The sequence below is a fragment of the Pelophylax lessonae genome (genome assembly GCF_965119305.1).
Source record: "Pelophylax lessonae genome assembly, chromosome: 5".
NCBI classification, from domain to species: Eukaryota; Metazoa; Chordata; class Amphibia; order Anura; family Ranidae; genus Pelophylax; species Pelophylax lessonae.
The window spans coordinates 147,758,441-147,775,338 of record NC_138772.1 but is presented as its reverse complement, the minus strand read 5'-3'; the positions used below and the strand labels follow the sequence as shown (position 1 = coordinate 147,775,338).

Sequence of the window (16,898 nt, the reverse complement as noted above, 5' to 3'; positions counted from 1 at the left end):
CAGATGACTATGTGGCCAGTAAATAAAGAGCCGAAACCAGAAGTGACAAAATAGTCCTCGCTTCCAGGTTCTGATGTCACACAGTGTAAGGAACAGCTTTAGTTCCTCTCACTGTGAAGCCGGAGCTGGATACTGCCAGCCACATCGTTACTAGGCGTCCTGATCACTCGGGAGAACCCGGTAAAGGTGGCGGGAGGGGGATGGGACCCCCTTCTGCCACCTGTATTCCAGTGGTTGCCCAGTTGCTCTGAGTATTTTTACATGAAAGAGAAATCACCAGCCCTAAAGATTGATATCGATATCATGGTTGTAGCCTAAACCACAATCCTGGTAAGACATAGATATGTCCCGGGATATATATATATATATATATATATATATATATATATATATATATATATATATATATATATCTACAGTATATATATATATATATATATATATAATGTGGCCAATAGGGAAGCGATTAAGGCAGCCCACGGAAATTAATTGGCTGGTAACAGAACAAGACATACAAACAAATAGACATGCTCATTTGACAACACACTGCCCTTCTAACCCCCCAGTACTGTGCCTTCCTGACCCCTCTGTACCATGCCCTCCTGACCCCTGCCCTACATACTACTGAACTCTGTACACTGCCCTACATACTACTGACCTCTGTACACTGCCCTATATACTAATGATTTCTGTACACTGCCCTACATACTACTGATCTCTGTACACTGCCCTACATACTACTGAACTCTGTACACTGCCCTACATACTACTGATCTCTGTACACTGCCCTACATACTACTGATCTCTGTACACTGCCCTACATACTACTGATCTCTGTATACTGCCCTATATACTAATGATTTCTGTACACTGCCCTACATACTACTGAACTCTGTACACTGCCCTACAAATTACTGATCTCTGTACACTGCCCTACATATTACTGATCTCTGTACACTGCCCTACATACTACTGAACTCTGTACACTGCCCTACATACTACTGATCTCTGTACACTGCCCTACATACTACTGACCTCTGTACACTGCCCTACATACTACTAATCTCTGTACACTGCCCTACATACTACTTAACTCTGTACACTGCCCTACATACTACTGATCTCTGTACACTGCCCTATATATTAATGATTTCTGTACACTGCCCTACATACTACTGATCTCTGTACACTGCCCTACATACTACTGATCTCTGTACACTGCCCTACATACTACTGATCTCTGTACACTGCCCTACATACTACTGAACTCTGTACACTGCCCTACATACTACTGATCTCTGTACACTGCCCTACATACTACTGATCTCTGTACACTGCCCTACATACTACTGATCTCTGTACACTGCCCTACATATTACTGATCTCTGTACACTGCCCTACATACTACTGATCTCTGTACACTGCCCTACATACTACTGACCTCTGTACACTGCCCTATATACTAATGATTTCTGTACACTGCCCTACATACTACTGATCTCTGTACACTGCCCTACATACTACTGATCTCTGTACACTGCCCTACATATTACTGACCTCTGTACACTGCCCTACATACTACTGATCTCTGTACACTGCCCTATATACTAATGATTTCTGTACACTGCCCTACATATTACTGATCTCTGTACACTGCCCTACATACTACTGATCTCTGTACACTGCCCTATATACTAATGATTTCTGTATACTGCCCTACATACTACTGAACTCTGTACACTGCCCTACATACTACTGATCTCTGTACACTGCCCTATATACTACTGAACTCTGTACACTGCCCTACATACTACTGAACTCTGTACACTGCCCTACATACTACTGATCTCTGTACACTGCCCTACATACTACTGAACTCTGTACACTGCCCTATATACTAATGATTTCTGTACACTGCCCTACATATTACTGACCTCTGTACACTGCCCTACATACTACTGAACTCTGTACACTGCCCTATATACTAATGATTTCTGTACACTGCCCTACATATTACTGACCTCTGTACACTGCCCTACATACTACTGAACTCTGTACACTGCCCTATATACTAATGATTTCTGTACACTGCCCTACATATTACTGACCTCTGTACACTGCCCTACATACTACTGATCTCTGTACACTGCCCTATATACTAATGATTTCTGTACACTGCCCTACATACTACTGAACTCTGTACACTGCCCTACATACTACTGAACTCTGTACACTGCCCTACATACTACTGAACTCTGTACACTGCCCTATATACTAATGATTTCTGTACACTGCCCTACATACTACTGAACTCTGTACACTGTCCTACATACTACTGATCTCTGTACACTGCCCTACATACTACTGAACTCTGTACACTGCCCTATATACTAATGATTTCTGTACACTGCCCTACATATTACTGACCTCTGTACACTGCCCTACATACTACTGATCTCTGTACACTGCCCTATATACTAATGATTTCTGTACACTGCCCTACATATTACTGATCTCTGTACACTGCTCTACATACTACTGATCTCTGTACACTGCCCTACATACTACTGATCTCTGTACACTGCCCTATATACTAATGATTTCTGTACACTGCCCTACATACTACTGATCTCTGTACACTGCCCTACATACTACTGATCTCTGTACACTGCCCTACATACTACTGATCTCTGTACACTGCCCTACATACTACTGATCTCTGTACACTGCCCTACATACTACTGAACTCTGTACACTGCCCTACATACTACTGAACTCTGTACACTGCCCTATATACTAATGATTTCTGTACACTGCCCTACATACTACTGAACTCTGTACACTGCCCTACATACTAATGAACTCTGTACACTGCCCTACATACTACTGATCTCTGTACACTGCCCTACATACTACTGATCTCTGTACACTGCCCTACATACTACTGATCTCTGTACACTGCCCTACATACTACTGATCTCTGTACACTGCTCTACATACTACTGATCTCTGTACACTGCCCTATATACTAATGATTTCTGTACACTGCCCTACATATTACTGATCTCTGTACACTGCCCTACATACTACTGATCTCTGTACACTGCCCTATATACTAATGATTTCTGTACACTGCCCTACATACTACTGAACTCTCTACACTGCCCTACATACTACTGATCTCTGTACACTGCCCTACATACTACTGAACTCTGTACACTGCCCTACATACTACTGATCTCTGTACACTGCCCTATATACTAATGATTTCTGTGCACTGCCCTACATACTACTGAACTCTCTACACTGCCCTATATACTACTGATCTCTGTACACTGCCCTACATATTACTGACCTCTGTACACTGCCCTACATACTACTGATCTCTGTACACTGCCCTATATAATAATGATTTCTGTACACTGCCCTACATATTACTGATCTCTGTACACTGCTCTACATACTACTGATCTCTGTACACTGCCCTACATACTACTGATCTCTGTACACTGCCCTATATACTAATGATTTCTGTACACTGCCCTACATACTACTGAACTCTGTACACTGCCCTACATACTACTGAACTCTGTACACTGCCCTATATACTAATGATTTCTGTACACTGCCCTACATACTACTGAACTCTGTACACTGCCCTACATACTACTGATCTCTGTACACTGCCCTATATACTAATGATTTCTGTACACTGCCCTACATACTACTGATCTCTGTACACTGCCCTACATACTACTGATCTCTGTACACTGCCCTACATACTACTGAACTCTGTACACTGCTCTACATACTACTGATCTCTGTACACTGCCCTATGTACTAATGATTTCTGTACACTGCCCTACATACTACTGAACTCTGTACACTGCCCTACATACTACTGAACTCTGTACACTGCCCTACATACTACTGATCTCTGTACACTGCCCTATATACTAATGATTTCTGTACACTGCCCTACATACTACTGAACTCTGTACACTGCCCTACATACTACTGATCTCTGTACACTGCCCTATATACTAATGATTTCTGTACACTGCCCTACATACTACTGATCTCTGTACATCGCATACTAGCTCATTATGAAATACTTACCTTAAAACGAAGCCCCCGCAGTGTCGCCTGTTCAGCAAAAGGGCGGCCGACATGTTCGGCCATCCTGCTTCCTTGTTCGCGTCATCCAGCCATCTGATTGGCTGGAGGCGCGATTACACCAGTCCCGCGCGAATGGAGCCGCCGTTAACGGCATAGGGCTCTGAAGGAACGGCACGGGTGGCCGTTCCTTCAGAGCGCATGCGCCGATTACGTCATCGGCTGCATGCACTGTAAATATCTCCTAAACGGTGCAAGTTTAGGAGATATTTATAGCACCTATCAGTAAGCCTTAATATTAGCTTACCTATAGGTAAAAGACTTTACAGTGGGTTTACACCCACTTTAATAACTAGGCAAGTTCAACAGGTGTTAGGTGAAAAACTGCACAAATTTATTGAAAATTGTTGGAACTAAATACATACGTTTGTCAAAATAGTTAGTGTCAAATAAGGCAACACACTATGCGTAAATACCAACACCTATTATCCATACATGTGCCAACCATACAAGATGGACAACATAGAATAGGAAGAGACACGTGAAGACAAATGGCAATATGAGAACAAAAACAAAAAAGTCACAAAATAGCGTCCAGACGCTGAGGAGTATGTGCAATAAGAGATATTGCTCGTATGTGGGTTCAAGGAAGGAAATCTCAAGTAAACATAGACCAATTATTGCACTTAGCCCATGGGGATAGCCTGGCTAAAAGGTTGGAAAAATTGTGTTTGATTTTATGCATGATGGCAAGCATATTCCAGTAAAAAAGGTTCCATAGTCAGGGTGATGTTCTTCAATAGCCAAAAAAATATCCAGCAAGTGATGTCCTTGATCAATGGCAATGGCTACAATTTTGGGCAGGCTGGACCTCTACCACATTTAGCGGCGTTATACAGGTGTTGTGAGAGCTATTGTTGCACTCAACAAGAGAGTAGCTACAAGAATTGCATTCTAAAGTGCCGGACTAGGGTTTATAGTGGTACAGTTCCCCAAAGTGGATGTGCTAGTAAGTCTTACCACCCCACTGTCCAATGTCGACTGTTCACGGGAGTCCACAAGGGTGAGTCGTTAAGATGTATAGGTTCCGGTAAATACAGAGCCCTCACAGGGATGGAATCACCCGTGCCTCGATAACATTGCCGATCCCTCCAAGTGAGTAAAGAAGAGGGTGCGAACAGAGTCCCGTGCATTATCCACAAGACCAGCCAACTCCGGCTGCTCCAAGCCCACACTAAACCGGAGGTCCAGACACAGTAGTTCGCACAAATGTGCGAGTCAAAACAGGCTTCCACTGCTTCTGCTCATGGCGCATAAGTGACGTTGACCCGTTTCACTACGTGCTTGCGTAGTTTCTTCAGTAAAAAGGAAGGAAGAACAGCCCAGTCGACGTGCTGGAGAAAAAAGCCACAAATGCAGGGATCCTCTTGTACCCCGGCTCAACAGGGTAAGGTTGTCTGTAGACTGTGGGCCTTGTCCCATTTGACAGAAATCCCTTTGCAGAGATCTCGAATGGAACTGTGCAACAAAACCACCTCAAATGTAGAAACCGTCAGCCCACGCATGTAGGTCTAGAAAGACGACCGTCTGCTGAACAACAGCAGCAGAATTGCATCCTGCAATTTCTGAAGTTTGTCCACAGGCAAGACACTCTGGCTGAGGTTGAGACCCAGACAGTTCAACTTGGTGGACAGAACCAGAACAGACTTCTGAAAATCAGAATCCCACCAGACTCCTTCAGAGTTCGCAGAATACTTTTCCTGTAGTTCATCGGAACTGTCGGGGACACTGTTCGCAGAAGAAGATCATCCAGGTACCCCACTACCGCGATCCTCTGCTGACGCAACAAGGCCAGCACCTGGGCCAACACTGTGTGAAGGCCCAAAAAGCGGAAGCGAGGCCGAGGGCTAACGCCACAAACTGATAATGCTCCTTGCCATTGGTAAAACAGAGGAAACGCTTATGACCAGCGTATATCGGAATATGAAGGTAAGCATCCTTGATATCGATAGAAGCGAGAAGATCCCCCTAAAATAGGACTACCATAAGAATGAATTCCATTCGGAACCTCTGTACCCGCGCAAAGCGATTAAAGTCTCGAGGTCCTGATTGGACGTACCTTGCCTACTTCCCTGGGGACTGTAAACAGGTTGAATAAAACCCCTAAAATTGTTCCAAAATCAAAACCGGGATAATCACCCCTTGCAATAACAAGTCTTGCACTGCCCCAAGAGACCCCATAAGTGGTCTGGGGACAAAGGAGGTCGGGTTGGAAAGAACCTTTCCGGAAGATAAGACCGAAACCCAATCTTGTAGCCAGTACAAAAGACTTTGTGGACCCCTTGTCCTATACTAGGGAGGTCAACGGATCCGGGGACCAGTGGTCGACATCCCCCCCCCCACCCCAGATATGGGTGAGGGCGCCCCTTCATGCTGAGGGAGCCTGTTCACAGATCTGGAGAGCCTGCTCATGGCTAGCCAGACAAGGTCCTCTTGGAACTTCCGGTAGAGGCCCAGAAGGGCCGTTTGTCTTGAGATCCTAAGAGATGACAAACAGACGTCTTATGAGCCGAGAAGAATGGGCCACGTCTATGACGGGGCTCCTTGTCTTTGTTGCCTGCAAAAGGAAAGAATTATACCCCCCGGGAAATCCTTAATGATGCAATTTAGGGCCGCTCCAAACAGGTGACCCCCACAAACGGAAATCAGATAAGGCCTTCAAAGAAGTCTGGTCAGAAGACCAGCATTTCAGCTAAAACAACATGCCGTAAGACCACTGCTGACACATACAGCCTAAGACCAAGGAAGCCACAGCGAAAGGGGATCAGAGGAAAAAAACAACTGTAGCCCCTTGACTGACCGTTCCACCAGCTCCGCAAAGGCAGGGAAAATTACTCCCCCTCCAGGTCCCGGCTTAAAAATTTAGCCAACTCGTTAGTGTTTTCGACACCAGGGCAATATAGACAATGCTTTTAAAGCCTTTACTACACATCAGTTTAGATTTAACTGCGAGCTATGGTGCTAGAATTATAGTTCTCCCTCCAATGCTGCCAACGATACTTCAAATGTGTGGTGTAATCACGGTTTACATACATGTGCGCACCTTGTGCTAGCTTTGCAGGGCAACAGAGGTTACATTTAATTTTTTTTATTTTGGTTTTTATTATATATTATAATTTCGTTTTTTTATACTTTATTGCTATCACAACAGGGGTTAACAAAGACCCATGTGATTACACATGTCTTCCCTGCCTTCCAAAGCAACTAACCAATCGCAGAAAGGCTCACTTAGCTGCTTCCCTGGCTGTATCAACCAGGTAATGACGGCTCTGAAACTGGAAGTGACAAAATCATTGTCACTTCCTGTTCCATACAGCTGCTACACCCATCAGCTTGTGTCTATCTTTTCACTCTTTGGACATACTATATATGGCCAAACAGCTAAAGTAGTTTGCATCCTTCCCCCCTCCTCGTTAACAATTGCCATTTTTTTTACTTGGTTTTAATAGGTACCCGCTCCCAATTCTGCCCGGATCACCTAGGCGATCTGAGCGGATGTTTACCCCCCTTCGGCCCCAGCCTTTCTATGACACATCACAGGTCCCAGATGACTGCGGGACCATTCACAAAGCGCAGTGTTTTCCCTTAGTTATAATACATTTTGAAGAATCGGCTCGGGTGAGGACAGCGCTGGATCCCTGGACAGATAAGTGTCCTTATATTAAAAGTCAGCAGCTACAGTATTTGTAGCTGCTGACATTTATTTTATTTGTGGGGGAGACTGGAGATCCTCTGTAAAGTTTTTTTTGTTTTTTAGTGTATTTCATACCTTCTGAAAGCGGCAGTATAACCCACATGTCCAAGAATATCTACATTCCTTTCTTTCTCAAAGGATGATAAAGAAATATTTAAAATAAAACAAGAACCTGCTTTGGAGTTCTTTACATAAATAAAAGAAAAATATGTAAGTGACAAATATCTGTAATAAATGCCGCTATGCCAACTGTTTTCACAGGTTTAATGCCAGAAAAAGAACACGTTGAAAGCTTGCTTCTTTAAAAGCTCAATATAACTAATAACGTGTACCCCTAAAATTCCAATACTTCCATACAGGTTTAATTCTAATTAGGCTGTGAAAACATTGTATTTCCAAAGTGTGTAGTAAAATGTAACACTGCACTCACATTAGCTCTTCTTGTCTTGTTTTATAGCAGCAAATGTATTTCCTAACTACCAACACTCACTAGCAGTAAAATGTCAATATTGTGGTTTCACACCTCACACAACACTGTCACAAAATACTCCACCACATGAGGCTCCTGTATAAATAGCGTCACATTACAGTGTCCTCAAAGACAACACTATATCAGCTCTAAGCACACTTCCAGTAGCTGTCTGTAGTATTTACCACTGACTGATTGTTGTATCTTGGAATATAAAGAGTCTGCTCTGTTCTGTCACAATGTACAATATATCCAGTGAAATGAATAGGAATGGATTGCTCAGACTTCCCTCAGACTGCCTCATGAACAATAATTGTTTTCTGGTGACTACGGAGGAGCTCAGGTGTGTTCAGATCCTAATTCAAACCCACCTGAGCTATCCCATCAGGAAGCTGTCACTGTACAAAGCCAATCATAAGCAGCAAAAGGCATTCCCAAGCCTGCATGTATACGTATGACTGTGGGCAGGGAATGCCTTGAATGCTTATTATTGGCTCTGTACAGTGGGAGCTTCCTGATGGGAAGATCAGGTGGGTTTGGACTAGGAACCAAACATGTCTGAACTCATCTCCACTGGTGACAACAGAGTATGACTGCAGATGTTGTGTCAGCAGTCTTGTTAAACCTGGGTGTTGTTGTATCAGTGTTACACTATGACATGTGCCAGCAGTGTTGAGTGCTGGGAGTGTTGTTGTCAATGTGATACCATGTGGTGTCAGCAGTCTTGTAATGCTGGGTGTATTGTGTCAGTTTTACACTATATGTGTCAGCAGTCTTGTAATGCTGGGTGTATTGTGTCAGTTTTACACTATATGTGTCAGCAGTCTTGTAATGCTGGGTGTATTGTGTCAGTTTTACACTATATGTGTTAGCGGTCTTGTAGTGCTGGGTGTATTGTGTCAGTTTTACACTTTATGTGTCAGCAGTCTTGTAATGCTGGGTGTATTGTGTCAGTTTTACACTATACAGGTCCCTCTCAAAAAATTTGCATATTGTGATAAAGTTCATTATTTTCTGTAATGTACTGATAAACATTAGACTTTCATATATTTTAGATTCATTACACACAACTGAAGTAGTGCAAGCCTTTTATTGTTTTAATATTGATGATTTTTGGCATACAGCTCATGAAAACCAAAATTCCTATCTCAAAAAATTAGCATATTTCATCCGACCAATAAAAAAAAAAGTGTTTTTAATACAAAAAAAGTCAACCTTCAAATAATTACGTTCAGTTATGCACTCAATACTTGGTCGGGAATCCTTTTGCAGAAATGACTGCTTCAATGCAGCGTGGCATGGAGGCAATCAGCATGTGGCACTGCTGAGGTGTTATGGAGGCCCAGGATGCTTCGATAGCGGCCTTGAGCTCATCCAGAGTGTTGGGTCTTGCGTCTCTCAACTTTCTCTTCACAACATCCCACAGATTCTCTATGGGGTTCAGGTCAGGAGAGTGGGCAGGCCAATTGAGAACAGTAATACCATGGTCAGTAAACCATTTACCAGTGGTTTTGGCACTGTGAGCAGGTGCCAGGTCGTGCTGAAAAATGAAATCTTCATCTCCATAAAGCTTTTCAGCAGATGGAAGCATGAAGTGCTCCAAAATCTCCTGATAGCTAGCTGCATTGACCCTGCCCTTGATAAAACACAGTGGACCAACACCAGCAGCTGACATGGCACCCCAGACCACCACTGACTGTGGGTACTTGACACTGGACTTCAGGCATTTTGGCATTTCCCTCTCCCCAATCTTCCTCCAGACTCTGGCACCTTGATTTCCGAATGACATGCAAAATTTGCTTTCATCCGAAAAAAGTACTTTGGACCACTGAGCAACAGTCCAGTGCTGCTTCTCTGTAGCCCAGGTCAGGCGCTTCTGCCGCTGTTTCTGGTTCAAAAGTGGCTTGACCTGGGGAATGCGGCACCTGTAGCCCATTTCCTGCACACGCCTGAACACGGTGGCTCTAGATGTTTCTACTCCAGAGTCAGTCCAATGCTTCCGCAGGTCCCGCAAGGTCTGGAATCGGTCCTTCTCCACAATCTTCCTCAGGGTCCGGTCACCTCTTCTCGTTGTGCAGCGTTTTCTGCCACACTTTTTCCTTCCCACAGACTTCTCACTGAGGTGCCTTGATACAGCACTCTGGGAACAGCCTATTCGTTCAGAAATTTCTTTCTGTGTCTTACCCTCTTGCTTGAGGGTGTCAATGATGGCCTTCTGGACAGCAGTCAGGTCGGCAGTCTTACCCATGATTGCGGTTTTGAGTAATGAACCAGGCTGGGAGTTTTTAAAAGCCTCAGGAATCTTTTGCAGGTGTTTAGAGTTAATTAGTTGATTCAGATGATTAGGTTAATAGCTCGTTTAGAGAACCTTTTCATGATATGCTAATTTTTTGAGATAGGAATTTTGGTTTTTCATGAGCTGTATGCCCAAATCATCAATATTAAAACAATAAAAGGCTTGCACTACTCCAGTTGCGTGTAATGAATCTAAAATATATGAAAGTCTAATGTTTATCAGTACATTACAGAAAATGATGAACTTTATCACAATATGCTAATTTTTTGAGAGGGACCTGTATGTGTCAGCGGTCTTGTAGTGCTGGGTGTATTGTGTCAGTTTTACACTATATGTGTCAGTGGTGTTGTAATGCTGGGTGTATTGTGTCAGTTTTACACTATATGTGTTAGCGGTCTTGTAGTGCTGGGTGTATTGTGTCAGATTTACACTATATGTGTCAGTGGTGTTGTAGTGCTGGGTGTATTGTGTCAGATTTACACTATATGTGTCAGTGGTGTTGTAGTGCTGGGTGTATTGTGTCAGTTTTACACTATATGGGTCAGTGGTGTTGTAATGCTGGGTGTATTGTGTCAGTTTTACACTATATGTGTTAGCGGTCTTGTAGTGCTGGGTGTATTGTGTCAGTTTTACACTATGTGTTAGCAGTCTTGTAGTGCTGGGTGTATTGTGTCAGTTTTACACTATATGTGTCAGCGGTCTTGTAGTGCTGGGTGTATTGTGTCAGATTTACACTATATGTGTCAGCGGTGTTGTAGTGCTGGGTGTATTGTGTCAGTTTTACACTATATGTGTTAGCGGTCTTGTAGTGCTGGGTGTATTGTGTCAGTTTTACACTTTATGTGTCAGCGGTCTTGTAGTGCTGGGTGTATTGTGTCAGTTTTACACTATATGTGTCAGCAGTCTTGTAGTGCTGGGTGTATTGTGTCAGATTTACACTATATGTGTCAGCGGTCTTATAGTGCTGGGTGTATTGTGTCAGTTTTACACTATATGTGTTAGCGGTCTTGTAGTGCTGGGTGTATTGTGTCAGTTTTACACTATATGTGTCAGCAGTCTTGTAGTGCTGGGTGTATTGTGTCAGTTTTACACTATATGTGTTAGCGGTCTTGTAGTGCTGGGTGTATTGTGTCAGTTTTACACTATATGTGTTAGCAGTCTTGTAGTGCTGGGTGTATTGTGTCAGTTTTACACTATATGTGTCAGCAGTCTTGTAGTGCTGGGTGTATTGTGTCAGTTTTACACTATATGTGTTAGCGGTCTTGTAGTGCTGGGTGTATTGTGTCAGTTTTGCACTATATGTGTTAGCGGTCTTGTAGTGCTGGGTGTATTGTGTCCGTTTTACACTATATGTGTCAGCAGTCTTGTAATGCTGTCAGTTTTACACTATATGTGTTAGCGGTCTTGTAGTGCTGGGTGTATTGAGTTTAAAAAAAAAAAAAAAAGAACAAAAAAACTGTTTTTGAAACGTTCTTTTGATCTAACATTCAACGGCCCAATTATTGTATTGGAGAATTTCCTATAAATTTTAATGAATTTCTATTTTTTGATGTTTTCATTATAATTGTTTATTTCCTTTCGGTTTCTACTTTTACCTCTATTGCTCATGCATATTTCAGTTAATTTTTTATTTTTTTTTGAAAGACTGACCCACGATTCGAAAATCATTTTTTCAAAAAAAAATTCCAACATGTTAATTTGTTCATTTTTGATCTCGAAGTTAAAATCGACTGCCACAGTGAAGACACTAATCATATGAAAATCGGTTGATCGGTCTACCACCTCAATTTTTAGTTCGATTTTCTATCTGTAAATGGTCAGCTTTACACTATAACATGTTGTGTCAGAAGTTTTATAGTGCAGGGTGTTGTTGTAAATGTTGTATCATTTTGTGTCTGCAGTCTCTAGTAGTGCTGTGTGTTGTTGCTGTTCACACTGGGGCGATCCGACTTCCCGGGGCGACCTCACAGGACGCGGTGCGCAGCTCGCACCGCGACCTCGGAGCGGCCGGCACGGACTTCATAACATTGAAGTTAATGCAGGTCGCTCCGGGTCGCCCCAAAGAAGCTCCGGACCCTTTTTCTAAGTCGGAGCGACTTGTGCGCTCCTATTAGAATGGGTCAACAGCTTCTCTATGCCAGGCGACCTGTCAGGCGACCAGGTCGCCTGACAGGTCGCCCCAGTGTGAACGGGGTCTTAAGCCCCGTACACACGCAACGATTATCGGCTGACCGATCGTCCGACTTTTGTCCAAGTTGTGTTTTGTTGGTTGGAATGTGCTTAGACTGCACATGAATTTTCTCGGCCAACAAAATTCTACTTCAGAAGTGATGTTATGTGTTGGTTTTTTTTCTTTGTTTTTTTTCTTCACTGAGCATGCCCAGACTTGCTTATCAGATTTTTCCCTGTCGAAATCTGTACTGACTGCACGAAAATCGGCCGTTGTGTTGACAGCCAACAAAAATTTTATAGCCTGCACACCAGATTTTTTTCGGGCGAAAAGTCGGAGTTGGTTGTTGGAAGCATCATACTAACAAGCTGAAAATCGGTAGATCGGACGTTGGCCGAAAATTCCCTGACAATTTTCGACGCGTGTGTACGAGGCTTTAGGCTCCTTTCACACAAACGGTCCGTTCAGTTCTTCAGTTCAGTCACGTCAAAATGTATCAGTTTTTCATCTCATCCGTTTTTCATCCGTTGTCATCCGTTTTTCGTCAGTTGTTATCTGTTTTTCATCCGTTGTCATCCGTTTTTCATCCGTTGTCATCCGTTTTTTGTCCGATCCGTTTTTTTGACGGATGAAAAATAGGGCATTCATCTGTTCAAAAAAACTGACATTGACAGAAACAGATGAAAACGGATGTTAATGGATGATCATCCGTTGTCATCCGTTTTTACATAGAGATGTATTGATGTCCATTTTTCATCCGTCAACGGATGGATGAAAAACGGACAAACGGACAGCATGTGTGAAAGGGGCCTTATAGTGCTGGGTGTGTGTTGTGTCAGTATTATATTATAATTAGGGATGGGCTCAGGTGCGTTAGGATCGTAGTCCCAACCCACCAGAGCAATCCCGCCAGGAAGCCGTCACTGCACTCCGCCAATCATGGGCAGTGTGTGTTTGTGCAGCTGCGGGTCAGGAAATTCCTCACTGCCTATTATTGGCAGGGTGCAGTGACGGCTTCCTGGCGGGATTGCTCAGGTGGGTTGGGACAGCGATCTGAACACGCCTGAGCCCATCACTAATTAAAATGTTGTGTCTGAAGTTTTGTAGCGCTAGATATGTGTTGTGTCAGTGTTGCAATGTGCTGTCTCAGCAGTCTCTTGTAGCTGTGTGTTGTGTGAGTGTTATACCGGATAAAACTACACACAGTCCAAATATCGTCCAAAACCAGCTTTTATAGTAGAAACCGTCCAACTTTTGGCCCATGTATACAGCTGCCTGTCCAAAAGAAGGCGATCTCCTGACCGGCTTCTGTCAAACAAACATCATTGAAAGCCCGCAGGCGACCAGCATCCGACCACCACTTACAGCCAATGGCTGCGAGCGCTGACCGGGGTGTTTTAGCGGGGGGACAGTCTTCCAACGGCCACTAGAGGGGCCTTTCACACGGGCTTTCCACTTTGCTCAGCGGGGATCGATCCGCTGATCCCTGCTGAGCAGGTGGATGACAGGTCCGTCTGTGCTTACTTTGCAGAGACAGACCTATCAGATCCTTGCTCTCCTCTATGCCTGTCCATTTTCATCCAATCTGATCCTTCAGACAGGTGGAAAATAGGGTTTCCATCCATCTGGATTTCACAGACAGGATAGGATCGGATAGCAGGAGATGTCAGCAGACATGTTACCGCTGACATCCGCTGCTCCATAGGGATGCATGGAGGATCCGATCAGATCCGCCTGAAAAACTGACAGACAGACCTGATCGGAAAGCCCGTGTCAAAGGGGCCTAACATGCTGTGTCAGCAGTCTGGTAGTTGTGTGTGTGTGTGTGTGTGTGTATTTTGTGTCAGCAGTCTTGTAGTGCTGTGTTGTTGTTGATGTTGTCGTTGTCAATGTTAAACCATGTGGTTTCAGTAGTCTTGTAGTGCTGGGTGTCAATGTTACACTATAATGTGTTGTGTCAGCAGTCTTGTAGTGTTGGATGTGTGTTGTTGTTAATGTTATACTATGTTGTGTCAGCAGTCTTGTAGTGCTGGGTATTGTGGTTGTTATTCATGTTATACTCTATGTTGTGTCAGCAATCTTGTAGTGCTGTCTGTTGTTGTTATTGTCAATATTATACCATGTGACTTGTATGTTGTTGTGGTGTCAGTGTAACAGTACAGTGTGTGGTGTGTTGTTATACACTATAATGTGTTGTGTCAGCAGTCTAGTATTGCTGTGTTGTTGTCAATGTTCTAGCATGTGATGTGAGCAGTCTCAGTGCTGGGTGTGTGTTGTGTTACACTCGGACATGCTGTGTCAGCAGTCTTGTAGTTATGCGTGTGCGTGTGTGTGTGTATTTTGTGTCAGCAGTCTTGTAGTGCTGTGTTGTTGTTGTCATTGTCAATGTTAAACCATGTGGTTTCAGTAGTCTTGTAGTGCTGGGTGTCAGTGTTACACTATAATGTGTTGTGCCAGCAGTCTTGTAGTGCTGGATGTGTGATGTTGTTAATGTTCTACTATGTGGTGTCAGCAGTCTTGTAGTGCTGTCTGTTGTTATTGTCAATATCATACCATGTGGATTGCATGTTGTTGTGGTGACAGTAAAAAGTGTGGTGTGTTGTTATACACTATAATGTGTTGCGTCAGCAGTCTAGTATTGCTGTGCTGTTGTTGTCAATATTATACCATGTGACTTGTATGGTTTTATGGTGTCAGTGTGACAGTACAGTGTGTGGTGTGTTGTTATACACTATAATGTGTAGTGTCAGCCGTCTAGTATTGCTGTGTTGTTGTTGTCAATGTTATACCATGTGACTTGTATGTTGTTGTGGTGTCAGTACAGTGTGTGGTGTGTTGTTATACACTATAATATGTTGTGTCAGCAGTCTAGTATTGCTGTGTTGTTGTTGTCAATGTTATACCATGTGACTTGTATGTTGTTGTGGTGTCAGTGTGACAGTACAGTGTGTGGTGTGTTGTTATACACTATAATATGTTGTGTCAGCAGTCTAGTATTGCTGTGCTGTTGTTGTCAATGTTATACCATGTGACTTGTATGTTGTTGTGGTGTCAGTGTGACAGTACAATGTGTGGTGTCAGCAGTCTAGTATTGCTGTGTTGTTGTTGTCAATGTTGTAGCATGTGATGTGAGCAGTCTCAGTGCTGGGTGTGTGTTGTGTTACACTCGGACATGCTGTGTCAGCAGTCTTGTATGTTGTTGTGGTGTCAGTATGACAGTCAGCAGTGTGTGGTGTCAGTGTTGCACAGTGTGGTGGTGAAGTTGTGTCTCTGTGTCACACACACACAGACCGCCATGCCCGGTGTAATTACCTTACAGGCGGAGTACAGTCCGAGTTTCTCCAGTTTCTTGGCCCGGGAAGCGGAGCGGAGTTGCCCCTTCTTGGCAGCGATTCTAATGGGCGCTGCACCTCCCCCGGCCGGGCTCTCCGCTCCCCTTCCTCCTCCACCGGCCGGAGAGCCCTGGGCTGCCACCGCGGAGACTCCCTCTGCCTCCGACATGGCACTGGAGCCTGCCCGGGGAGGAGAATGCCCCCCTCCCCCCTCCGGTGTACAGATCCCTGGGCGAGGTGACGAGATGTACAGCCGCTCCCCCAGCAGGGAGGCCGCCGCCGCTCATCACCGCCTCCTCCTCCTCCTTCTTCTTCTTCCCAGTCCTTCCCTTCTACTGTCCACTCCATCCCTCCTCCTCCTCCTCATCATCTCTATGTCTTCCCTCATCTCTACACCGTCCTCATATCAGGGGAGGAGAGGGACTCACCGTCCGTGTACACCTCTATATACAATGTCCTCATCACTCCTGTATTCCTCACATACATCATTCCTCCACAATACTTCCCTCATACATGGCTAGAAATCATGTTCTCAATTATCAATACATGGCATTCAGAGTTCACCTCATATCTCTGTATATACACATGTCACATATTACTGTATATAGTATATATACATGTCACTACCTCATATTTCTGTATACATTATATATACACATGTCACTACCTCACATATCCCTGTATACAGTATATATTCATGTCACTACCTCACATATCCCTGTATACAGTATATATTCATGTCACTACCTCACATATCCCTG

The 16,898-nt window shown here is 43.8% G+C and overlaps 1 protein-coding gene across 7 annotated transcripts in view; it reads right to left on the bottom strand.

The window, feature by feature from the left end:
* Positions 1-16,416, bottom strand: part of KAT2B (lysine acetyltransferase 2B) — a 141,263-nt gene extending 124,847 nt beyond the window's left edge. For 5 of the 7 annotated variants that reach the window (XM_082259703.1, XM_082259704.1, XM_082259706.1 and 2 more), the window contains exon 1: positions 16,118-16,415. In XM_082259703.1, coding sequence (XP_082115829.1) covers positions 16,118-16,306 — 189 coding nt within the window. In that variant the 5' untranslated portion in view covers positions 16,307-16,415. Of the gene's footprint in view, positions 1-16,117 lie in introns of all 7 variants that reach the window. The other 2 variants (XM_082259708.1, XM_082259702.1) reach the window with 2 other exon arrangements.
* Positions 16,417-16,898: the final 482 nt, after the last annotated feature.